This window comes from Prionailurus viverrinus, chromosome F2 (genome assembly GCF_022837055.1).
Source record: "Prionailurus viverrinus isolate Anna chromosome F2, UM_Priviv_1.0, whole genome shotgun sequence".
In the NCBI taxonomy this organism is placed as follows: Eukaryota; Metazoa; Chordata; class Mammalia; order Carnivora; family Felidae; genus Prionailurus; species Prionailurus viverrinus.
Window position 1 is genome coordinate 10,603,751 of NC_062578.1, and position 26,713 is coordinate 10,630,463.

Below are 26,713 nucleotides of genomic sequence, written 5' to 3' on the forward strand. Positions count from 1 at the left end.
TGCTTGGACTTAGAGAACGAGGTGGGTAGAGAGGACAGTGATAGCATCATTACAGATTTATTTTTTTTTACATGTAATAACTGAATAAAATGCACTGGGTTTTAATATACCACGGAACACCACATACAGCCTTTAAGCTTTGATAAATTTTCTTTTTAAAAAAAAAACAACCTGTGTTAAATTGATTTTTGGTCAAGTTCTATTTGCTCAGTCACATGCCGGCAGCCGGCGTGGAATTGAGCACTGAGTGCTGGCCTATTTTTATACGTACATATTTCATACGTACACTTAACAATACATGGTGTATGTGTTTACGGCCACTCTTCACATTTTTGCCTGTTGCGTGGAAATCAGTAAGTGTTGGGGATGTAAAATCACATTCTTCACAAAGAAGCCAGATCGGCAGAGGAGGAAAACTACACAGATGGTCTGTGCTCTTGGTTTGTCTCCTCCCCCAATCAAGGGGAGCCAGGAAAGGGGGGTTCCTGTTTCTACCCACCAGCCTCTCAGAGGCAATTCCTACTCTTGGGATCTTTTACCAGGAATCAACCCTAAGTGGATCCTTAGATATTTGAGGATCATCTTACGTCCTCCAGCCTCTGCTAGAAAACAAGCTTACACAAGTGGAGCTGAAGACAGGGACATGGAAGAAACAAAAAAGTTGAACAACTGGAGACAATTTCCTCAGTTTAGTGACCCAGAAGTGGGATCCCTGGGGAAGAGTAGCCGGAAGGGTCTTCTGTGGGAAGCCTCGTACTTTATTTACCGCCCAGAGGAAGGAAGGAAAAGTGTGAAGGGCGGGAAAAGTGTACCAGCCCTGGACAAGAAGAGCTGTGAGAAGACAGAGGAAACAGGACAGAAGTGGTGAGAAAGGGGTGGGTAAGACTAGAAAAGAAGGGAAGGAAGGAATCGTCGCCCTGGATAAATGAATAAAAGAAACAGGGACCGCAAAAGCACCTCACCTTTGTACAGCTTTTATATGTGTTTGAACGAGTAGGAGACATGAAACTGAAATTAGATTATGAAATTGCTGCTTTTGTAGGTAAACGATGGAAATTGGCAATTTCATTTGGTCCACCCTAATATTTTTCAGAATATTCTCACACGTGTAACAGAACTGAGCAGTTCTCTCAGTACTAACGAGGTGGCTGAGGTTAGTCCGTCAACATCCGACCTTGACGTTCTACAATAAAACAAAGACTAGCTGAGCGAGGATGGAATTTGGCTGGGGCATGAGGCTTTCCTAGCCCAGAATCTTAGCTCTGATACTTACCAGCTTTTTGCTGTTTGGCCAAGCACTGTACCTCTGTCATCCTCACTGAACTGTTATAAGGATTAAATGAGATAATGTATGCAAAGCTTTTGCTGAGTTCCTTGCCAGACACAGGGGACTGCCAACTGACAGCTTTTATTATTATTATGGATCTAATTCATTCATTACCGTGGGGGTCGGGGAGCGCTAACCTAAACTTCTAGTCAAGCAGAAGCTTCCCACTACAACTTACCATCATCTTGACAAGCAAGACGTTTCACTGAAGTCAGAGCAAAAGAAAGAAACAGCTCAGTAGTCACAGTATCCAGGAGTTCAGGATTCCCTGAGGGCAACTTGTGTCTGGGGCAGCTAGCCCTGCCCCACCCCTGCAATCCTATTACCTGCCCTGAACCCCATTCGTCCTAGGCCACTCTGCTTCGTGCCTTCAGAAAATTGCAACTCACAGTAGGTTTAGCCCTTCTTGAAGGAGGGCTTTCTGAAATGCAAGGAGACCCCCCAGTTGCATACCGGGAAGCCTACATACAAGAAGTCGATAACGTTTGGCCTAAACAATGACCATGAGAGTCCTTGTGAGTTTCAGAGCAGGCTCTTCCATTTGAATAATACAATGGTGGGACTAAGATGTCATTTGCTTGACTCTGCTTGCGACAGGAACAATTATAACGTATAAGCAGCAAGGAATGTATGGAGAATATTTTCCAAGACAGGCACCAATTAATTTCAAACCACTAGGGCTATAGTTATATGTTTTTATATCCAAACTGTGAAATAACATAGATCAGAAAAAAAAAAAAAAAACAAAACCACAGGAGAGAGAGAGAAAAAAAAATACGGATAGACATAAAGATTAAACTGAAACCTGTGTTTCTGGGAAGTCTAGCTAAGTCTGTTCCAAAACCGAGGAACTGAAACTACAAAGGGAAACTTGACACTTTTTAAAGGTGTTTAGGTGGCAGATGAGGATATGAAGAAGGAGGTCTCAGGAGAGATACGGGTGGGTGGCAAAAACCTCAGCTTTTCCAAGCCTCAGTGTTCTGACGCTAAAAATGGGCAAAATCGTTTCTATCTGAGGTACTGGTGTGATTAAATGTTAGTGTTTGTTTCGAACAATCTTTAAGTGCCTTGGAAAATGGAGTTGGCATAGACAGATGACATCATTCAACATGTTACTATTCTTAACTTGAAATACCATACCTATTTTGTAGACATTCTTTAGTGACAGGTTTACTGTAATACGTGCCAGACGAAAAATCTAGCAAGTTCTACACTGCAAAACTTCACAGGAAGGATCATCTAGCTTTTCATAATTGTTCACATGCTAGAGAGCAAATCCACAAAATACAATTTTGAACAAGCCGATGGGCTACGTTCAAAACGTACCAAGTGCACCTGTAGAACTGGTCAGGCAGTGTCCTGGAGACATAGCACCCTTCCCTGCGCCAAAATGCCTTGGTGTCACTTAACAGCGGACCATTGAGCACACCATCCTCCAAACAAAGCTCAATGTTTTTTTGAGAATCTGTTCTTACCACCAACGCTATTCCACTCAGATACATTCAGAGTTTTTGTCACTGAAATGCATTTCCCTAATGCCTTAAAAAAACATACTATTAAACAATTATCATAAAATTCACAAGCATACTCAGCAACAAACATTCATTCTGTGAAATAAAAAATGAGTCTTATATTCACAAATCCCACAGCTTGGAAATGTATATGACACACAACATTTAACCTGTCAGCTGCCTCATTAGTGTCAATGAGTGGGAACTGGCAATCAGTAGATGTGCTCTACATGTGTTTATGTTTGAAAATTTCCCAAAATAGCTCTGCTAGAGAGGTTGATATAAAACACTTCTACTGGACAAATGAATCTCAGTTTAAATCTTATGGTCTCCTTAAAGTTTTTTTTTTTTTTTTTTGAGGAATCATATTTCTCATGTAACTGATCATTTACAGCTAACAGAGTCAATACCCCACTAATAATAATAATAATAATAATAATAATAATAATAAAGACTGGCTGGCTAAAAAAATCATCTAAATTTCAGTCATACCAATATGTAAATGATCAAGAAAATATGCAGAAAGACTGATGTGTGTTTGGCCATCAAGAGCTCCAAGATATATATTTGTATGGCGCCCGTGTTCAGAATCCATACAGCTATTAAGACATTTTTATAAACTGTAAGAAATATGCAAGCTATTTCAAGATATAATTCTGAAAAACAGACTTCCATGTAAGAAGCCAATTTAGGAAGAAAACAACATAAACAATAGTAACTTGTGTGCTCAAGTGAAGCATCTTTTTAATTTTGAGTAATGAAGATGTCAAGCCAAATGCTAGAGTAGTTTAACTTAATTAGGTGGCCTATTTTTCCGGGCTTCCTTTCATTTCCCATTGAAAACTCAGCTTGTATGCAAGGCAACAAGAGCAATTTTGTCTGTAATGAATACCTCCGGGACTGCGCAGAGTAATCATTTGAATGTTACACTGAAGACTGGTTTGAGTAACTAGTTTGGGCTTGTTAAGATGCCAGACTTTGTTGGACTAACTAGATTACTCAAAGCATGGCAGCTTTGCCATTTTATTGGGTCAACGGTCAAAAAGTCAAGTTGACTTTATTCCTGAAATTTCTGCCAAAAGGAACCAATCTAGAAGTAATTGGTCTAATTTATAGTTGAAATTTATGTCACAATCACGGAAATTTTATGGCCCGTAGTCAAGGGAGGTGTGTGTGTGTGTGTGTGTGTGTGTGTGTGTGTGTGTTTTCCAAAAATGCTCCTTAAAATATTATGCTTTCTAGGCCCTTTTTTTCATACCTCATTTATACTCTAACCTAGAGAATTTTCTCATTAGAAAACATGTAATTAAAAATATATTGTTTCTAATATGTTTGCAGGTCTCAAAACATTGTAATTCTAACAGTAGATTTAAGAAACTAATGTACACAAAGAACTTGGAGAATCCTATTGGTTCCATGGCCATTGGATTGCTTATGAAAAAACAGTAACACAATATTATTGTAGGAAAAACTACCTATTATGATCTAGTTTGTTATCACATTAATTCTTTGAGTCCTGTACTTGAAGTGATTCGCTGCAGAGTCGGGAGTGCTGGTGCCTTTTTTTGATGTGTCGAGGCAATGGCGCCCGGATGCAGAGAAGTTACTGGAACGAAATGAGCAGGGCCAGAATTGCTAAGTGGCTTCAGTGCAGCACTGAAAAGTCACCGCAAGTAGAAGACTCAAAGAGCTCATATGATTTTTTTAAAATGTACGCAAAATATTTTAATCACCGACTCATCTTTTAACAAACAATACTTCTGATGTCAGACACTCTAGGCACAGGAGATACAAGGAGAAACCAGGGTGAGCCTTGTTTTCAAGAGCTTGCAATCATGTGGGCAAGACGAGGAAGTGGGTACCAGTTCTACAAGTTCGCTACAGGCCACAGAGGGACAAACATGTACATCGACAACTCCGACTACACACTAGAGAGGCGTGGAAGAGGGAAGAGACACGGAGCATTCGGCAACAGGAAGAGGAGAAATGGAAAGGTGGAAGTGAGGTGACATGGGAGAAGTTAATGAGAAACTCTGAAGCCCGGGTCTCAGGCAGTAATTACGTAGAAGGAAAGAAGAGACAGGTTCAAAAGCAGAATCAACGCTATCTGAGATTCACTCAGGGTTGAGTCATAAGGGAGACGCTCTTGGTGTCTTGGTGACTGTGTAGAGTGGTGCTACCTCTCACGACTATAGACAATATAGGAAATAAGAAAGCTTGAGGGGTGAGGGAGTAGGTTGGAGGTGATGAATGTTGATTTGATGAATTACTATGTTGAGTCTGAGCTGCAGTCAGGAATAGGAGCCAAGTGGAGTTAGAAATCAAACCTGAAACTCACACGAGAGGGCTGCCCTTAATATCTAGATGCCCTTTGACTTTGATATTCAAAATACGTGATATGGAATGTGTTAAATGCTCAGTTTTAAGATTCTAGGAAAAAATAATATTGCATCTATTTTATCATTACATTTTTAAATGTTTGTTTATTTCTGAGAGAGAGAGAGGATGAGCAGGGGAGAACAGAGAAAGAGGGAGAGAGAGAATCCCAAACAGGCTCTGCACTGTCAGCACAGAGCCTGATGCAGGACTCAAACTCACGAACCATGACCTGAGCTGAAATCAAGAGTCAGATGCTTAACCAACTGAGCCACCCATGTGCCCCGATTATTGTGTTTTTTCATCTTGAGATTTGAGGAACCAGGTAAGAGACAGGATTTCTGTGGGGGAAAAGAAAAGAAGCAAAGGGAAACCTGCACAAACTGAAAATAATCCAAAATCAGACCTCAGGTCAGGACATTTAATACTTCAGGCTTACTGTGATGCTCAGAATTAACCATAAAAATTAGTTCAAGTTTAAAGGATAGGTATTCATGGAAATAAGGAGGAAGGAAGGAGAGAGAGTAAGAAGAAGAAACAAGTGGGGTGTCTGGGTGGCTCAGTCAGTTAAGCGTCCGACTTTGGCTTGGGTCATGTGTTTGTGGGTTCGAGCCCTGCGTCGGGCTCTGGGCTGACAGCTCACAGCCTGGAGCCTGCTTCGGATTCTGTGTCTCCCTCTCTCTCTGCTCCTCCCCTGTTCGTTCTCTCTCTCTCTCTCTCTCTCTCTCAAAAATAAACATTAAAAAAATTAAAAAAAAAAAAAGAAGAAAGGAGGAAAAGGAGGAGAGAAGGAATAAAGCAAGCAAGGAAGTAAGGACAGAAACCAAACAGAAGGAAATGGTTTAGCAGAGTAAAAGCCAAGGTCAAGGAGGAAGTGATTTATTGAAAATATGGTTCAGTCAAGTAACTGTCTTGAGCATTAAGCTTCTCTATGACCTGACACCATAAAAACCTTGTGATTCCCCCATCAAGTGATTATTTCTTGCATAAAAAAGATCAGTCCTTCTCAAACTTTTTCACATAGTACCCCAACAGAGGCATGCATGAGAATGTTTCTGCATCCAGAGAACTGGAGAAAATGTCACCAGTGTGAGTGGGAAGCTTAGAATGAACAGAAAACAGAAAATCATATTCTGGAAACTGCCATAGAGAAAGAAAGAAGGAGACAAAGTAATGGCACATATTCAAAATGAAACACAAATAAATAAAAAAAGATTGGATTCAAAGAAAAAAAAATAAACACAAACAAATAACCTTGGTGACATAGTTTAAATCAAGAGAACCAGATTCCTCTTCTGTTTCCTTTGATGTATTTACTTGAAATGAACACTTATATCTTGAGTAGAATCACATATAAGGAGCTACTGAAGGTACCATAATTCTAGGGGCTGGAGACAGGGGCTTGAGTTTTTCAAGGAAAGGGGCCTCAGGGCATGTGAGTCAGAGTTGAGTGGGTTTGCAAGATTCCAGGGAAGAGTGAGAGCTAAGGTGGGAAGCCAGATCCCCCCTGCCTTGCTGTTCTCTACTCCGCCATATTGGTCAATCAGACATGACGAGTTAAAAATGAAAAAGAAGTGACTTTATGAAGGACTGTTGTCCACACTTCACATCTGGATTTCCTTTCTTTAACATGCTCCCATTTTCTCACAAACTACTTGGGAGGAGATCTGCAAGCTCATGAGATAACAAGCAACATGGTCCACCCTTAGCCGGGGCCTAGAAACACACAAAGAAGTCTTGCATCACATGCTTCAAATTCTATGCACTCAAAGGTAAAAAAAAAAAAAAAAAAAAAAAAAAGGTTAAGTGGTATTTAAATTAAAGTACTGAGTGGCCAGCACACTCACAGCTAGCTATTAGAGGAGAAAATAGCCCATATTCCAAGAATGGAGCTAGGGAGAAGTGGAAATGTCATGGGTTTTTATTGCATAGTTGTCAGGCTTATTATAAGGTAGTACACAATTTAAAAGCTGCCTATCAATTACAGAATGATATGCAAAAAATTTTAAGGATCTGTATACACTAGCTTCAGAGGTATAGAAGGCATGTAGTAGATAGTACCAAAGAGCCCTTTGGGACTGTCTAAAAGAATATCATTAATTTTTACAGTGTACTTCCATTTCTGGAGCCATTCCAGCATTGGCTTTCTATAAAAATCATTTCAAGTTTAGAATTATGCTATTTGCTCCCAGCAACATCACAGGAGCAGTAGTATACCATATGTTGCTACTTAGCAACTTAGTCGGTAAGTCCCAAAGCATGTACTGATTTGAAAATTGAACAGGAATTATAATTGTTGAGTAATGCTACGAGGCAAGTTATCTTGGATTACTAAACTATGCAGATGTTTGATGTTATGTAGGAAAAGGAATAAAACTATTTTTTTTTCCCTGTAAGATGACTAAAATCCTATTTATGGTTGCCAAAAGGGATACATTGATGAAACTTCCCTAAAAGAATACCAGGTAATGAATTTTTGGACACACTATATTACAGTAAACAAAAGGAACGTTAAGTGTAAAATTTAGCTAAGGCCATTCAACTTATGTAATTTGCAAAGTTTATTCCCCCCTAGAGTATGTATTATCTTGCATTAGTCTAATTTTTAAAAGAGCACACTCTGGAAACATTTTTATATGTGCTACATTATTAAAAAATAGTTTGCTTCGGGCACACAAACCTGCCATATTTTTACAAAGCACAGAAAGTATTTGGGGCTCTTTACTCTTTCATAAATTATCACTGGTATGTATGTATGTATGTTCTCACTGGTATTTAAAACATTCTTAGTAACTCCTGATTGGAATATTAAAAGAAATAATTAATGTTGGTTGTTTGATTTTAGTCAGGGCTTAATAGTATCCATCGTACTTGAATTTAAAAATCTAAGGAGCCAAGTTGTTATGATGTATATGCTTTGGATTTCCAATCCTTTATCCAAAAGTCTTTAAGACAGACATAATGATTCTCTGAAATGGAGCAGTTGCTTTATAGCAGCAATCATTTATTGGGTTTGTGTTTCTACTGTTTCAAACAAATTCAATTAGCCCTTACACTTCAAAACCCTAAAGGCACCAAAGAGATGATACTGGGTTACTTTAATCTAATCGTAATACTAAACTTGTCAGTACAGTTTGGGGATTGATGGTTAGAAGAAAATTAATAGTAACATTTTTCATTTTTTAATCAAACAGTCCTATTCAGAACTACCTATGGATCTCGGAGGCTACTTAGCTGAATGAATTCTGTGAAGTAAGAATTCTAAATGCAACGCTCAGCCTACCAAAGGTATCCTGAAAGTGATCAACTCAGTTGAATGGAAGGAAATGGAGTCCGGATCTTTGAACTCAGAGATGACCTTCTCGTCTGAACAGTATAGTGTAGTTTCCAGAATGTCTGCCAGAGAAGGCAGTGATCATAATGACTTCTAAATGCAAAGTTCATGGAGAGGCAGGCTTGCCTCTGTTTTGAGTTAAGCACGAGACATTTTGTGCTCGAAGAAATTTCAAAGCTTCACGAAGTGCACCCCTCACATATACATTAGATTAATTCACTGACAAGCAGCATGAAGAAAAATCCAAGTTTTATTTTTGTTCTCTGTTTCCCCCACCCATCCCCGTTATCAAATCCCTTTGGACAGCTTTGCAGGCATTGAAAACTCCCGTGCTAGGGTTTACACCACAGTTACTGATACATGAAACTTCAAACTGCCATGGTTTTTGCTGCTCTTCCAGGAAAAAAAAAAAAAAAAGTTCATGTCTACAAAATGCTCCTATGAATTCTCCCTTGTTTTCATTGATTCATTTATTTTCGTTTACACTGTTATTACACATTATGTTATGCTCGCACTTTGGGGCAGTTATAGTTCGGCTTTAAATGTCCTCACTGGATTAAAGGGCCTGGTCTTTAAGTGTCTAAAAATAAAGAGCCCAGAATTTACTTTTATAAACGTAACCGTTTACGTTTTCATTGGACTTCTGTCGTCACTTTTCACGGTTAAATACCTTGTCAACCATTCCTAGCGAAATGGCTACAAATGCGCTCTTGAAAGATTTCAATCACATCGTGCATTTGGGCAAAAAAAAGCTACCCGACCTGGTAGGTTCTGAAGGCCGCCATACAGTGCTCACGGGCCATGTGATTTTGGTTAGAAAGGTAGCCCTGTATTGACAACTGCCCCAACAGTTGATAATGAAAGCGATTCGTGACATGTGCAGCTTATAATGATTAACTCGTCTATCGTCAGAAGCACAAATAACCTGCACCTGTAAAGACTTTATTTCCTAAAGGTAAAACAACTGTTTAGGAAAGATCATGCTGGCAAAACAGCTGCTTGCCATTCTGGAGAGGAAACAAGGTAGTATCTTTCAACAAATGCCAACTCCCGTGTTTTATCAGCTCTATCTCATTAACTGGAAACAAGGCTTAAATGCTTTGTTTATAAATTATGATTATTCCTGATTGCGGCAGTTACTGATAGCGCTACTCATTTGCAAGGCAACTCTTTGAATTTGTTTAATTACAATTTGAAACAAGGCAGAGAAGATTAATTAACCCACCTGGCTGGCTGGCACATAGTCCTGGCTCGGCTCTGTCATGCTCATATACATGTTCTCACCGTCAAACTGCGAATGAAACAATAGTAAACATTCAGCAATCTTGACTGTGTGCATGTTTGTTGTTGTTGTTGTTGTTGTTTTCACCATCAAACTGGAAAACAGTAGCCATAAAAAAAAAAAACAACAAAAAAACAACAGGGTGGTTGGGAATACGGAAAATCTGTCATCGCCAGTGAGACACGTCTTTTCTTTGATGTTTCTGTTGTCATCCTTCCTGACCCTGGATGTCAGTGATTTGGAGTAATTAGCGCTCTAGTAATTACAGCAAGCAAGCAAGAAATGAATGGTTTCCTTTCATCTGCAATCTGTTTTAAAACAAAAATGGCTCATTTTGCATACCATGTCTACGTACTGCAGTTCGGTCGTGATGCAGTATTAAACGAACGGCCTGATTTCTGGGAGAGAAGCATAATGGGAAGTACACCGAGGCACACAGCTCAGGGAGTTCGGAGTCTAGCTCTCAAAAGCGAAAAGGGGCAGAGTTTTCAGAACAGACCCAACCTCGCTTCATCCCAATCGCCTGATGATGAACATTTTTACCTTTATGATATTTACAAAGAGCACGTGGCACCACAGCCATGGCTGAGAATGATAACGACCGTGAGTCACCGTGAACATGTACAAGCTCCATGGTTCAAACATTCCTCTCTCAAGTCTTGCAGACATAGAGGCTTCATGTAAGTATTACGAAGGCATAGAAATTCATACACAAATTTACGATGTAGGAACAAGAAGGGAGGGGGAAATTCATGGGGTAGTACAAACTGCAGGACTGTCGAACAGTTCAGGCAACAGTGACATAACAACAACATACTTTTCATTATTTGGGTTTTCGAAAGCAGTAATCATTCCATTCAACTTAATCCCCAGCTATCTTCAGTCATTTGATAAATGGGCAAAGCATTCCTTTTTTTAGTTAGAAGAAGAATTTCCCCTAGGAAATAATCAAGTGGGCTAATACAGCCAGCTTCAAAGAGCTGACTCTGAATACACTCTCCTTGCCAGACTAATTTCAGACATGGGAACTTTTCAAGTCTCAATCTGAAAAATTACTTGTGAAGACAGAATAATGGTATTGATGGAGGTGCAAGTACATGGTAATATGGGCACATTTTATAGATCATCAAGAAAGAGAAAACTGTGTTATAGACATCGCATTCCACCATCAATGAGCTGCCAGCAGCATCCAGAGGGTCGTACAAACACTGGAACACGCCAAAGACCCCGAACCATACTCTAGGGCACTAGGTGCCCTGAAGATTCACATCGGCAAGGAAAGACCTCCCTACAGACAGCGAAACACTCACGAGGTTGAGTTCAAGGAACCAAAGGCTCTCCTCACACATCACCCTGAAAATATATTTCATGTTATGTGAACAAACTTATCTAAACAGATACGAAATCACTTACTGAATGATGTGGTTGTTAGGACAGGTCAGAAATAGCACACCGAGAAAAGACTAGCGAGACATTTGGTGACTTTGTCATCTGGCTCAGGAGCCCTGAGTCCAAGTGACTTACCCAAGGTTGCATTTCCATCAGTCAGGTGAATGCCTTCAACCCAAAGATAGTCTAGCCCGAATCAATCCACCTGTTTCTGCTAACAACTCAGGCCCCGACAAAAAGCATCATTCGGCATTTCACCCCCACCCACTGTTGGTTTGTTTGCAAATGTTTTTTATGTGAAGATGCCAAAGAACCATTTAAAATATGGACAGTTTCTCTGACTATAACAAACTAAACTGCACAGAAGTAGTGAAGTGCATCAAATACTCCACAGCCTATGCATATTCTATAAATGTGTTACTTTCTATTTCATCTTCTCTAACTCATTTTCTAAATCTGGTGTCGTTCTCAAGCCAACGAAGGCTTTGAAGTTTTGGTTTTAGTCTATCCAAAGCGTATGCTAATTGAGTGTATTCAACGTTACTGCTCTTGATAAGGACTCTTTCCTCAAAAAGTACCAATGCTTAAGCAACACTGAGCCAAGGCTGAAACAGCATTTTACAACAAAAGGTATGTGACTGTGGGGATAACTATTTTTTGGAGTACATTCCATGCCCCCATAACCTGCCTGTAGCTTCACACGCATTGACTGATTCCATCACACAACAAACCACGAGTTCGGTATTATTATTACACACACCTTACAAAAGGAGACACAAAGGCACAGAGGATTTAAGCTAGATGCCCAAGGTCACAGAGCTCTTAAGAGGCAAGGGCTGGAACTCAAAGCCAGGCTTTCTAGCACATGCACTTAACCACCAGAACATAGAAATTGTTCGGAATTCTAACGAGTTAGCTACCGATCCTGAAAATAGTGTCCATATCAAAGCAGAGTGTTGGCAACATCTCCACGTTGAGACACGGTCCGGAATTTCTGTGGCATTGTGAGACTTTCAAAAACACAAGAGGCACAGTGAGCTGCCAGTATAGGGATCAGGCTGGTGGAATATCTTCAGATGTTTATAAGTAACCCTTACAATGCCGAGAGGTGGTTTATTTTGTGCCAGCGTGACTGGGCCACAGGGCGCCCAGATACTCGGTCAAATATTATTCCAGGTACGTCCAGGAGGGTACTTTTGGGTGAAATTAACATGTGGATTGGTAGAATGTGTGAAGAAGAGCACCCTCCCTCTCGCAGGTGGGCCTCATCCAATCAGTTGAAAGCCACAGAAAGGCTGACCCTCTGCAGAGTAAGAGGAAGTTCCTCCTACCTGGCTGACAGAACTGGAACAACCATCTTTTCCTGCTGTCAGACTTGAATGGAAACATCCGCTCTCCTTGGGTCTTAAGCCTACCAGCTTTGGGACTGAAACTGTGCCATTGGCTCTCCTTTCCAGCCTCCCCGCTATAGTTTTGGATTGGGACAATTTCTTATAATAAATCACACATTCTGTTGGTTCTGTTTTGCCGGTGAACCCTAACTGAAAGGCTCTGAAGGCTTATTTTTAGAGGACTCGCAAGGTAAAAATGCATGAAGGGATGACATCTATTTCACGGTATGCTTGCTTTCCAGGCGAACAGAAGCCATGTTGATTTTGCCCTCAGAGTCTCTGGACTCACTGCATCCATTCCCTGTGCCTCACTGTGTCCCACACACGTTCACACCTCTTTGTCCAGAACACCTTTCTTCCCTTTTCACTGCTGAAATATTTCTTACACCCATGGTACTTTCTTACACCCCTCATTTCCCTAGAGGAGGTGATCACTTGACAAGAGAAATAAGATTTAGCTTTTAGAGAACGGCTTCAAGGCTTTGGAATGGGGTCAGCTCATAGTTCTGCAGTGGCTTAAAACTGGTTACTTTAGGAGCAGAAGCCCTTAAAAAAACGTACAGAAGTAGCTAGAAGCCCATTACTCAAACGCTAGCTGTAGTTCTTCCTCAAGAGTTTTGTAGAATTCAAAAACAGAGAGATTGCCCGAGAATCAAGAGACCTGGCTATAAATGAGTCGATGCCCTCTTTCTGAAGAATTTTGAGTTGCCAAACAGAAATACGTATGTGTGTCGGAACATGCTTAGCCATTCTCCTTGCGGTTGGACCCACTCTTGGGCACAGGAAGAACAGTAAGCCATGATCCCATCCTCCCCCCAATTCCGCCCCTGTCCACGCACACCCCGTCAGGTTAAGGTCATCCGTGTACTGTTCACAGCCCCCACCCACCCACCCACATCCTATTCAGGAGCTGGTTCCAGGAATCTCAATAGGCCTTCTGCAGATGCACCATTCTTAGAGGGCGTCCTCTCGTGTAGTGGGCACATGTCCGTCCACTTGCCATCTGAAGTGGAATTATGGTGCATAGAGCCCTAGAATTCTGGCCTTGGAAAGATCCCCAAAGACATCCTGATTGGAGAAACTGCCTTTCTATTGGTCACATGGTTCATCTGGAACCAGAATCAAGGTCTGGATTCCTAATGGAAGAGTCTTCCACTATGACCTGCTGCTTTATACTCCATCACGCATAAAAATGGGGGATCAGACTCTATGACTATTGTAGTTGTAGTCTACATACGTAGTTGTAGACTATGGCTTATTTGCATACTCCATGATCTCGAAGGCGCAGTGTGTGTTATTACATCAGTGACCTTGCTTTGCTTTACCTGGACCACACAGTAGATGAACATTATTAATAATTGTTACAATAACATTGTTTCACTAAAAATAACTAGTTACATTGCCTCACTCCTTATGTTTATCACAGTTATTATGCTTAGAAGTCAACTGAATTCAGGCATTAGAACTTTTCAAAATATATCTGAGCAAACTAGGTAGGACTTTTAATTTCCACGGATTCTCAATTTAAAACCTGAAGCAAAGTCGGAAAGAATAAATAGGCTGACTTATTTAAATCTAAATGTAAATGACATCAACTCAGGATTAGCCTTTCTGACCAAGTGCTTTTATACTCTTTATTGTGTTTTTATTTCAAAGCACCAGGGGATGCAATCACATAAAAAGTCATTTATAATCTTCTACTACAGTTTTTTGAAATTGTTTTTAGAGGATATTAACCAAACCCATAATCCCAAAGAGCTTTTCAAACTAGGTAGTTATTATTTCTTCTATTTAAAAGCTGAAAGCAGACATCCAACATTGCCTGAACATAGTAAATGATGAGCAAAACTGGGCAATATTAGATGACCCAAACCACTAAAACCAGAAAAATCAAAGGCAGCATGTGAACTATAAATCAGTCGTTGGCACTGGTAAAGGAAACGGGATCTTTTTAGGGAAACCATTAGAGGAAACCGGGAAAACTGCTGCTGGGTGGGGGGGGGGGTGGAGAACCTCATGGAATTCATGAAACAGTACCACATTGTATCGCCTATAAAAGGGAAAACCTTACATCTCTGGGTGTTTTCTGAGGGAATATTTGATACTCTGTTTTTTTTTTTTTTAAAGAGCTAAAAGTAGAAATGCTCATAGCAGAGAGTTAATTTGACATTTCTTAGAAGATGCATTATAATAAATCGTAAGATGGGGTAATATCCTCAAAATAAAATATCTATTTCTGTGTTGCTTGACTCAACAGAAGATTAGAAGTCCTCTTTTCCCCGCTTGCTTTATAATGAAAGAAATAACGGTTTGGGCAGTGAAGTCAACGACTTTTGTTGTTTCATGGAAGCAAAGCTAACGGGAAGGGCGATAAAGGACACATGAGCATATAGTTACCTCTGCTGTTCCCACGCACGGTAAGAATGCATCCAAGGAAAACAGAGCCAGGCAAACTCCTACACTTACTACACATCCTCTCATCCTCAAGGAAGAAGGTCAGGAGACACTGGAGAGGGAATCTGTGTTTATCTGGCTTCTAGCTTCTAGCTTCAAGGCTGGCTGTGTTGATGCGAGATAGTCTAAAGCAACATGCCTCCATGCAGAGCCAGGCTGAGTGAAACCGACGGAGCACAAGGGCCGGAAAAGTGGCTGATACCGAAAGGAAGGGAGACCAGCAGAGCACGGGCTGGCAACACCCCACGGAAAGAAAGCAGAGTTGCTCCGTTCGTTGGTGCTCCGAATGGACGAGCCCGAGAGCCCGAGAGCGCACAGAGCTGAGACAGGAAAGAGAAACCCCTTTCCGTCAGCCGCCCGTCCCTTGAACTTGAGTGGTCAACACCCTGCCGCAGATCTGAAAGGCATGGAGAGGAAATAGGATCTGGGCATAGCGAGGCCACTGGGAAGACTGGGCCACTGGAGGCCGGGAGAGGGGCTCCTATACCCACAAGTAAAACACTGTGCCCAGAACTTAGACTCTGGAGCTTGGCTGTTGGAACTGAATTTAGATCTCGTTTTTGTCCCAGTGATAGATTTATCCGGAGGAAGTTTTATACACCACGTCTCTTTTGTTACTTTTGGTAGCTGAAATTTTCAATACTGATGTTATGCATAAACTTGTAACTCGCTCGAACACTGTATGTCCATGTAAGTATGGGCTCCATACTTCACATAATGATGCCATCATGGCTCAAGCTATTTTTAACCTTTGCAGGCACTTTCTAATCACATCAGAGGCATCAAGGTGTTTAGTTTTTGTAATTATCTCGTATTATGGTGACTATTATGACTCCCGGTTTACAGATGACAAAAGTGAGACACAAAGGAGTTAAGTAACTTGTCCGTGATGGATCCAATCCTGACAGACAGGACCTGCCTGACCGTCAGGCCTTGGCCCCTGGACTCTGCTTTCGGGAATGGCTGACACCAGAGTCATGAAGCCCTCAGCCATATCACCTCCGCTGCCACCAGGGCTAGAGGCTGAGGTGCCCCAAGCCTGGCACCAACTTACATAAGTGGCTCTGCACCTGGGCTGGAGCCAAAGTAGTTCTGCTTTCCACAGAGTCTGTGCAGCTGGCCGGATAACGTATCCCCAGTGTGCGTGGGAAACTGGTCCCAGTGGAGACGACTGCCCCATGGCGTTCCCTGTGGCCTCTTCAGAGAAGTCCCTCATGCCCAGCAACCAGCAGTGATTAGTTGCGAAGCTGCAACATCTTGGGAATGTCATGTTTTGCGATCCCTGCCTCCTTGACTTCTGTCTTGCTTCCTTTCCCCTTCACGCGTGTCTCCCCGGGCTTGTACTCCCAGTGCTAGTGTGCGAGCCCCCTCCCCCAGCACAGGCTCTGCTTTCTGGGCAGCTGGGACGAAGACGGTGGCCCGTCGTACTCAGTAGGACAGTGCGCTCAGGTGCAGTGCTCCACTAGCCTGATCCCGTCTTTGTTCTGCTTCCATTACAGCTTATTTAAGAATCATTAATTCTTGGGGCGCCTGGGTGGCGCAGTCAGTTAAGCGGCCGACTTCAGCCAGGTCACGATCTCGCGGTCCGTGAGTTCGAGCCCCGCGTCGGGCTCTGGGCTGATGGCTCGGAGCCTGGAGCCTGTTTCCGATTCTGTGTCTCCCTCTCTCTCTGCCCCTCCCCCGTTCATGCTCTGTCTCTCTCTGTCCCCAAAATAAATAAATGTTGAAAAAAAATTAAAAAAAAATAAAAAAAATAAAAAAAGAATCATTAATTCTATTTTCAATTCCTGTGCAAAGACAGAAACAATCTTATGAAACAGTCATAAAAAGAAGAACAAAGGTTGACCTGTATCATGAAAGCGTCACTCCGTTTGAAAGAAAAAAACGCGAGTTTCTAGAAACCTTCCTTAACCCCAAACTTTCAACACAATGCAATACACTTTCCTTAATGCATTATTTAAGAAAGCAAAGAATGTGTGGATAAAAGCTTAACTATCAATCCAGGTCCATTCTGATGAGTTTAATGGAAAGAAGTTCAACCAACTGAAAACATGCCTGATACACATCTCTGGTTTTTACTAAAAGGCCTCCCTCCACAAGGTGGCTGATAGGAGAAAATTAGGAACAATGATTTCTGATTCCAGGTAGGAACACTGTTTTTGAAATGAATTCCCAAGCAATTTCTGAATTTCTATAAAGCATAAAGCCGTAAAACTAGAGTTGAAACTGGTGTAGTTTCAAATGATTGGTTCAGAACGTTCCTTTGACTTGTCAGGCTTTAGACAAATTTTTCTGAATCCATGCAGTAAGAGAACAATTTGAGAAGTACATTCAAACTTGCTGGCAATTCTTCCCTAAGCTCACTGATTTCCACATCATTTCAGCTCTCACCTCATTTCCCACAGTACCTAATCCTGCACCTGTTCTGGGAAGCTCAAAGCAAGGAGAGTGGAAGAGACTGGTATAAATTCAGAGCACTGATAAAGTTGTGACACTTGAATGACAGATTTATAAAAAAAAAAAAAGATTAACAGAGAAGTAAGTGACAACTGAGTGGGATGAAAACTTCTCAAAAAAGATTTGAGGACAAACAATTATTGAATAATTTTGAAATTAAAAGTGACAGTACCAAATAAAAATATAAATAGGAAGGTACAGAATTATTAAGATGGAGAATCTCACTTCCCTATTATTATTACTCAGGAAATAACATTGTGGCAAAATAGAACAATGATGTTACAGGAATAGACTTTTGGTAATGAAAATCTCCTAAGGGTAGGACAGGTGTTGAAATGTATTTTGGTATATTCAGGGCAAACCTGACCAATTAGAAATATGAGAAGTTCAGTTCATAGCCACTCCATTTTCTTTTTGACATCAGGTTTGACATTGATTTTCTTGACGTTCCTGAGAGTTTCTGTTTTCCAAACAGAAACACGATGGCGTTTCTAAAAGCTGGATCAAATCCTCCAAGTTATTGAGAACGGGTTCGCCCATGGTGAAAGGAAGCAAAGCTGTATTTGGCGTGTATCTTTCATTTTAAGGAACTTGGGAAGTCACTCCATTCGTTGCATCAAAAGGAGTATAATTTTTAAATTCTCTTTAACATCTTCAAATACTATTTAGTTACATCTATTTTTGCATAACCTCCTTTGATATTTAATCTGTGATCTCATGTGACTTTCCCGGCTGACTTATCCACACTTTTCTAAAGCTTAGGGCATAATTTTCCCTGCTTTAGCTTAAGGCTTCATGCATAAGATGTCCCCTTCCCAAGGCATAGAGGGTCTCCATGCCAAAGCTTCTTTTATTGTCTTCGTGTTTATAGTAGCCTGGGTGGCTCAGTCGGTGAAGCCTGGGTGGCTCAGTCGGGTGACTGAGCCTGGGTGGCTCAGTCGGTGGCTGAGTCCGACTTCGGCTCAGGTCATGATCTCACGGTTCATGAGTTCGAGCCCCGCGTTGGGCTCTGTGTTGACAGCTCGGAGCCTGGAGCCTGCTTCGGATTCTGTGTCTCCTCTCTGCTCCTCCCCTGCTCATGCTCTGTCTCTATCTCTCTCAAAAATAAATAAACGTTAAAAAAATTTTTACAGTAGTTCAAACTACGCTCCTTAGATCGTCCTGCACTCTCATTTCACTGTTTTTTTTTTTTTTTTTTTGGTAGCATTCTCCCAAACACTTCATCCTCCCTTTTGACCATGTCCTTTTATAGCATGACATGTTGCCAGAAACACGTCAGGGCCGAATGTACAAGTCCTGTTGCTGGAAAAAGCATGCCTGCTTCTACTCAAAACCTTATTTATCCTGCCTGGTGAGAAGTGATTGGTCTCCTTTGTTTCCCCTTCTGGAACGGCACCACCGGATGCTCTTTTGTCGAAAAGTTGCGAGAAGAAAATATGACCACGTGGGTAAACCCTCCAACGGGATCTTCTTGCTCCATTAAAATTCAACGGTAGTGACACATTCCCCGATAAAATGTGGTGGGTATTCATTCATTCATGTATTCATTCATTCAACAAAGGCTCATGTTGCACCTACTAGGTGCCAGGCCCCAGTCTTGGTAACGGCAGCTAACATTAGCTGTATGCTTCCTGTGTGACAGGTGCACGCATGTATTCACTCACTTGATCCTGACAGCGACCCTGTGAGGCAGGCAGTATTCATGTCCTTTATCAGTACAGGGAGCCCTAAACAATTAAATACCTTGGAAGAAGCAGAGCAGAGCCTCAATTCCATTCTGCCTGATGGCAGGAGAGTCCCTAACAGGAGAAGTGTGCTCAAGGAAAAGAAGACCCTTGCAAAAGGAAAGACTCGACCAACGTGCAAGTTCTAGGCATCCCGGTGTCAATGCAGAATTAATGAATCTCATAACCAATTCAATGGCTATGAGGACCGCAGGCTTTATTCTATGATTTCAGCGGCAATACCCACTTACTGACAGCGGGTATCGCCTAGAAGTACATACTCTATTCCAAGGTCAGTGCTAACGGACCCAGGGCAGCCGGCAGAGGCAGAAGGTGTGTGATGAAAACCACAGACTCAAATGATCCAGAGCGGCGTTTGGGACCCATCTCTGCCACGCCGTGGCTGTGAACCTGGGAAGACGTGGCCTCCGTGAGCCTCAGTGGCCCTGTCATGGGGCTGCCACGAAGGCCATACCCATACGGCGAAGTGCTGAGCACAACACACGCGTCCAGCAGATCCTCAAAGTGGGTCCCTTACGTCTCTCTTTGCTGCGTGATACCCTAGACCGTGCCAGTGTCGGGACACTAAATGGGTCTTCCTTCTCCTCCTCCGCTGCTTAAAATTCTTCACTCCCTCTGAAGTTTTCAAGGACATTTCAGCTTCCTTAGCTTCAAACACAAGGCCCTTCATGATGAGAACAGCCGTAGGTGTTTATGGCTTGTGTCCAGTCTAAAGGGCCCGTGCCTGGGCCAGGCCAAGAGCTCAGCGTCTGTAACCTCATTCCGTTCTGTATCTTAGGTCACTCTATCTTCCATCGTCGCTTCGTGATTTCCGCATGGCCGAGAAATCCCTGCATCTACTTCTTTCCGTCATCCCCTGTTTCGAATACCTTTCCACGTTCCACTTCCTGTTATTTCCCTATCCATGAAAACAACTGCTCCGCCCACCGTCACTGGACAAAAGCTGCTGTAAACCAGATCACACCCGAGTTTTTCCATTTCTTCCTGTCCTACAGGGACCAAAGTTTCTTCACTCACTCTAGTTGGACGAATTTGAAAAGAAGGTTATTTTATGACATCTTAGATAATAGTTCAAATCTTCGTGGTACCACGTAGGCAAGCCCAGTTCCAGTAAGCAGACTGTGCCCATGTGGCTCCAGATCGAGCTGGTTTGTTTTTTTCACGCTGACGTCAAGTTGCTGGTGAATATTTTGCTCTCTGAATCGTCTCCAAATCTACACCAGCATGCTAATGAAAAGCCTACTGGATTGGCAGACAGAATGCGATCCATTTCTCCTTTCCCCCCAGGTGGCTTGTGAGTAATTCAGGGTCTCTTGTTCCCTTGCAGGTATGACAAAATAGGACAGAATTTAGGAGAGATTCCATCATGGAGTGGGTTTGAAACAAGACCCTGATAGGAGTCCTGGTTCAGACACTTCCTAGCAGACTGGTCTTGGGAATGAGAGCAAGAATTTGACGTCCTCCATGTGGTTCTTTCAGATTCAAATGAGACATACCAAAAGAATGATAAATTACAAAGTACTAAATATATAAACCCGGTGCAACATTCTGGAAACTATGGTATTTCCACCTCACGGACTGTTTCTGTCACTCGTCGGAAAAGATCGATAGGCAGAAAACAGTGCAAAATCAGGCTGAATGTGCCCTAAATTAGTCTGGGAAGAAAGAGGTCTTTAACATAGAAAGTGATATGTAGATGTTATTTGTTAATCATCATACTTGTAAGTGCACAGTCCCGCCTTAAATATTAGATAAGAGGAAAGCAATGGAGCAGACAAAAGAAAATAGCGTGATCACCAAATAAATGAAAACTTTGTAGAGCATCCTGTGTATATCTATATGTACATAAATATGTGTCTACACACATGTTCTGTACATATGTATGTATTTATTTACTCTGTGTGTATACAAAATATTCTTCTCCAGAAATGTTCTTTATTTGGCTTTCATTTATGTTATTTTCGATTACGTAGAGGAGCGATGTTAAAAACTGCCACATAATATTGCAGGAGAAGTTGTCTGAAAGTATAAAGCACAATGAAGGCCTCTCTTAATTTACAGAGAAAATATTACCCAGTCGTGGGAAACTACATTATACCACATTCGCTAAACTTGCTTCAGGTGAATTTACGGTCTTAAAATGGAGATTTCAGATGGTTTGGGCATTAACAAACGCAATGTTAAACCTAAATTTACAGTAGTAAGATATAGAATGATACAGGCTTCCCATAACATTTTCTTTTTCATAGCTTATTAGCTTTAAGCATTAAATTAGCCACAAGATAACAATCACTCATTGTATTTTATGGAACTATATAACAATCTCTGTTCTGGTTCAACAGTTGCATAACTCAGCTAGATACTTAGGCTGTGTCAGTAATCAGTTAATGTTCCTTATAATGCTCACATCAAAGAAATTATGTAATCTCTACTGCTCTGTAACCTATTATTTCACTTTCTGTAAGAAACTTTACATTATTAATTCCTTTTGCACATTTCATATTTGCTACGAAAAACTCTGGAATAATACATTTTTATAACCATTAAGCAAATTAATATTAACGTTCTATGAAGTCCTTTCAATTTTTTTTTTTGTTTGAAATGCCTTCTGAACAGTTCTGAGCAAAATGTACATATTTTAAATATGGGTCTTGTCACCAAGAGACCCTTCAAGGTTTCTTAAGATATTCAACTTGAAACAAATAATTTAAATATGTATGGAAGTCAGAGTAGGATGTAAACTACACATTGGAGCAAGATCAACTTATCCAAGATGGGTTTTATTTTAAAAGCAGAACATTGTTGCCTTTTCTTCAGAGCTAACATGACCTTCCTCAGCAAGTTATATTATAGTGTCTATTGCCCGCTGCACATAATTTTAGGCAACGAAGTTCTTTGGACACAGGACAAGAAAATATCCTGCATCTAATATGTAAAATCCATCATTTACAATACCCCCACTGCATCCCATTTTCGGGCAACGAATCTTGCCTTTGTAATAACACGTTTGTATTAGTGGTTCCAAAAGCTAGCGTAGTTTCTCAAAACACGCACATTCCTACCTGTATGCAGATTGTAAGCTGTACTCTTTAAAACAGTGCGTTTTTACACTGTCTGATTGTTGAAATGGGAAGGGCTTGTGGGAACGCATTTTTAGGAGAGCTTATGAGGCTTCACGCATCTGCTATTTTCTCAATACCTCATCTTTATATTTCATCCATTAGCAGTCACTGAAGATTATTTTCAGTCCAACATTCTTTAAGGTGTGAGGTTCATTTAATAAAGGGTTTCTGCAATGCCAACCACATCAACCATATAGTTTAAGCAATTCCATTATTTAGATGGCTGTTAGCGTTTCCTTGGATCTTTTTTGGATTCAAGCTTTGTTTTGATTTTGTTTTTTCAATTGCTTGTCCCCAGCTGTGCTCATCGTATTTAATAATACCATGATAGGTATACAATGCAACCCACATCTTCTATTGAAGTGGTTCTCAACTCGGGGTCGGGGGGATTCTTTCCTTCCCTTCCCCCACTTTGCTGTCCCGACTGGCAGCTAGGGGCGAGGGTGCCTCTGTATGTCCTATAATGCACAGGACAGCCCCCTTAGAAGAGAATTATCTGGGTCCAATATGAACAGCATGTTTCAGAGAAACTCTAGTGTAGAATGGGTTGAGTTTGAAGTTTTGGTCATTTTCCCTCTTTCTTTTTTTAATGTTTATTTCTGAGAGAAAGAGGCAGAGCGTGAGCAGGGGAGAGACAGAGAGAGAGGGAGACTCAGAATCTGAAGTGGGCTCCAGGCTCTGAGGTGTCAGCACAGAGCCTGAGGCGGGGCTCGAACTCAAAAACTGAAAGATCATGACCTGAGCCGAAGTCGGACACTTAACCAACTGAGCCACCCAGGTGTCCTGAAGTTTTGGCCATTTTCATGAGAAACTATGAGATGAGATCAACTATGAAATGACTCACTTAACTAATAAAGGTAGCTCAAATCCTAAATCAATTAATACATCTATTTTAAAAACCATTTACACATAGCCTAAATAATTTGTTCAATGCAGCGAACTTACCCAACTCATACAGGTCTGATGGCACTGTTCCTGGTGTTTTGGGTATGGTGCTCAAAACAAGAATAAAGAACATCATCCCATGCTTACAACTCCATGAATTTAGCATAAACACACTTTGTATCATATATACTTTGGAGCTACAGTTGCTCTGGGTAACTACCGAATAACAAAATAAACTCTTCAAACTACACGTAAAAAACTGCTACACGGTTGCAGCCTGAGAGCTCTGAGAAAAATCAGTGATTTCGTTCATTGAGATTCTATTTATCCTTTCATGCACAAAACTAATTATTTGTTTGCAAGATGTTACATCTTCATTAAAACCATTAGTATTCTGAGTAGATGGCAGTATTAACTTTATAAATGAAACTGGGATTCCAACGCTGTGTTTTGTGCAGTTAAGACAATGAGTATTTCCACACGATGTTAATCCATCTAAAAAGGACAATTCTTTATAGCAGTGACAAGTGGATAGATCTCATTCACGGTGTCTACTATTTGTTAAGAAGTCTTCCTGGATACCCAAGAGGCATATAATTTTTTTTTAATGTTTATTTATTTTTGAGAGAGACAGAGACAGAATGCAGGTGGGTTGAGGCAGAGAGAGAGAGGGAGGCACAGAATCCGAAGCAGGCTCCAGGCTCCGCCAAGCTGTGAGCACAGAGCCCGACGCGGGGCTCGAACCCACGAACTGTGAGATCATGATTTGAGCCGAAGTCGGATGCTCAACCGAATGAGCCACCCAGGCACCCCACCCAAGAGGCACATATATTAGTCTTCGAAAGATAAATATGTAATATGTATATACAAAATTGGGGTAGGTACTATTCACCAAACCCTATCTTCCCCAAATATTGTTAAAACACTATCAAGTTATGTCTTCAATTTTTCTAAGGAAGGGGAGTCTGTGATCAAATTATCTTCTAAAAGAACAAGAGCAACTCATCTAAAATTAATTAGTAAGTCCTCTGAATTTGGAATGTATTTCCTATTCTGGGGACAGCATTTTCATCTCTCTAATAGTGCCTTAATTGGTTTAATAATGCTATGAATTTCATTCGCGTAGAATGTGGTGGTTGGACACCCTGGGAAGTGTCTCAGGAATGTGTAGGTCAGCTAAGGGAAGTCTGTGGGATTTTAGACGGCCTCAAGCAATTCACAAAGTGGACGATCTTCCCACTGGATAAATGAAAGTGGGAAGGGGAACCCAGGGCCACTTCAGTGTTAGTGGAAGCAGAAGACATCGCAAATTAGAAGTGTTCGGAGGAAAAAAAAAATCTACAAAAGGCAGGGCTCTGAGGAAGGTTAGCCTGGGTTCCCCTCCACACCTTGAAAATGGTGAACGCTCTCTGTGCTGCTGGGGCCACCTCTCAAACTGTTTAAGTAACTTTCATGAATAAAGCAAGGCATATGGATGCAAAATACTCTGATAATCTTAGAGGAAATAAACTACCTAATGTTTTTATTTGTGTGGGGGGGGGTGGTGGGGGTTGGTTTTTGCTTTTAAGTATTTAAACACTATTCATTCCTAAATAGAAAAGTATACATTAATAGATGCGTTTTTTAAAATAGCCTATTTTTTACATTTATAAACTCTAATTAAAATTTTTTTTTTAATGTTTAGTTATTTTTGAGACAGAGAAAGACAGAGCATGAACGGGGGAGGGTCAGAGAGAGGGAGACACAGAATCTGAAACAGGCTCCAGGCTCCGAGCTGTCAGCACAGAGCCCGACGCGGGGCTCGAACTCACAAACCGTGAGATCATGATCTGAGCCGAAGTCAGATGCTTAACGGACTGAGTCACCCAGGCGCCCCAATATAAACTCTATTTTTTAGGACAATTTTGAGTTCGTAGAAAAACTAAGTGCAAACTACAGAACTCTCATAAATTCCCCATCCTCACTGGTGTACAAGCCCCTCCCCTCCCCACTATTGACATCTCATACCACAGTGGTACATTTGTTACAATCAATGAACTTACATTGACACATCATTATCAGCCAAAGTCCATACTTGACATTAGGGCTCACTCACGGTGGTGTCTATTCCGTGGATTTCGACAAAGGCGTAATGACATGTAACCACCACAGTGTCAGAAAGAAAAAGAACTATATTGGTGGCATTAAAACATTTTTTTTTTTTTTGTCTACACAATCAGAGTTAAGAGGATTCTTTTCAGCCGGTACTGCCTCTATCTACCTCCAAAAAGTGCTGTTGCTAAAAATAAAGCCTCTAGTCTAAGCTCCTACTTGCAGTCCTTACCACACTGAGTATTAATTGGATTTTTCTTAAATTAACATTTGGGAAGGGTTAATGGAAAATGACATGCCTATTTAATGCTTTGCTCATTTGACATGATATCTTTCCAGAAATATCTGTAAGTAGATACAGGCTTTTACATGGATTAAAATGTCAGTAGTTGATTTCATAAAGAGGCAATACCACAATTATACTTCGTGTGCTGTTCCATCCTCAAACTGAATTTCTGGGAATATTTCCAAGTATCCCCAACAGTCTTTCTAGGTTAGTGACCAGGAATGTTTGCAAGTGACTAAATTTGTATCATTTGGGCAAAAACTTCCCTTTGTGTTTCAGGCTATGTTGATACAGAACAAAGTAGAGCAGAGAATTGGCAATTATCCTATTAATTTGATGAATGTGGACAGCTACACCGGATATTTTAAACCACCAAACAGAATTTTTTTTTTTTGTCTCAATGATCTAATTTGTTAACCAGATAACTGCCAAGACTCCAACTTCATTCTGTTCCATATAAAATTATTCATAATTTTTCATATTTCCAGTATCAGCTACTTAAGGGAAATGTATGTAAATGTATGGATATTTTTGCATCAAAGCTGTATTTCTCACTCCATACTGACGGTGTGAAGTGAAACAAAGAAAGAACACAGATAGTTATGGCTATTTTTGTCTGGCTTCTCAAATGGTCAGTACGTATTAAAAAGCAATATGGCACGGGGGCTAAGATCAACAACCCTGGAGCCAACATGCTTGAGTTCAATCCTGGCTCTGCCTCTTACTATATACGTGGCCACTGCCTCAGTTTTTCTATCTGTAAAATGGGAAAAGGGTAGTACCTATCTCATGTCATTATGAGGATTAAATGAGCGGGTACATACGAACTGCTTAAAATACAGCTCAGATCATAGTAAGCACTGAATAAGGCAGCCATTATCCTTATACTAAATTCATCATTAAGGTTGGTCAAACCCATGAAGGATCTTGTAGGGATGATAACAATGTCTGAAAACTGGATTTTGTGGATGGCTGCCCAACTCCGTAAATTTAACAAAAATCACTTAATTGTCCACTTAGCTCAGGGGAATTTCATGGTAAAGGATGATGCCACAATAAAGCT

General features: G+C 41.0%; 1 protein-coding gene across 5 annotated transcripts in view; it reads right to left on the reverse strand.

Annotated features, from left to right (window-relative positions):
• The window catches only part of TOX (thymocyte selection associated high mobility group box), a 308,315-nt gene that overhangs the window by 138,953 nt on the left and 142,649 nt on the right, over positions 1-26,713 (reverse strand). For 2 of the 5 annotated variants that reach the window (XM_047842350.1, XM_047842354.1), the window contains exon 2: positions 9,774-9,839. In XM_047842350.1, coding sequence (XP_047698306.1) covers positions 9,774-9,839 — 66 coding nt within the window. Of the gene's footprint in view, positions 1-9,773; positions 9,840-10,172; positions 10,201-11,243; positions 11,266-11,354; positions 11,658-26,713 lie in introns of those variants that run through there. The other 3 variants (XM_047842351.1, XM_047842353.1, XM_047842352.1) reach the window with 3 other exon arrangements.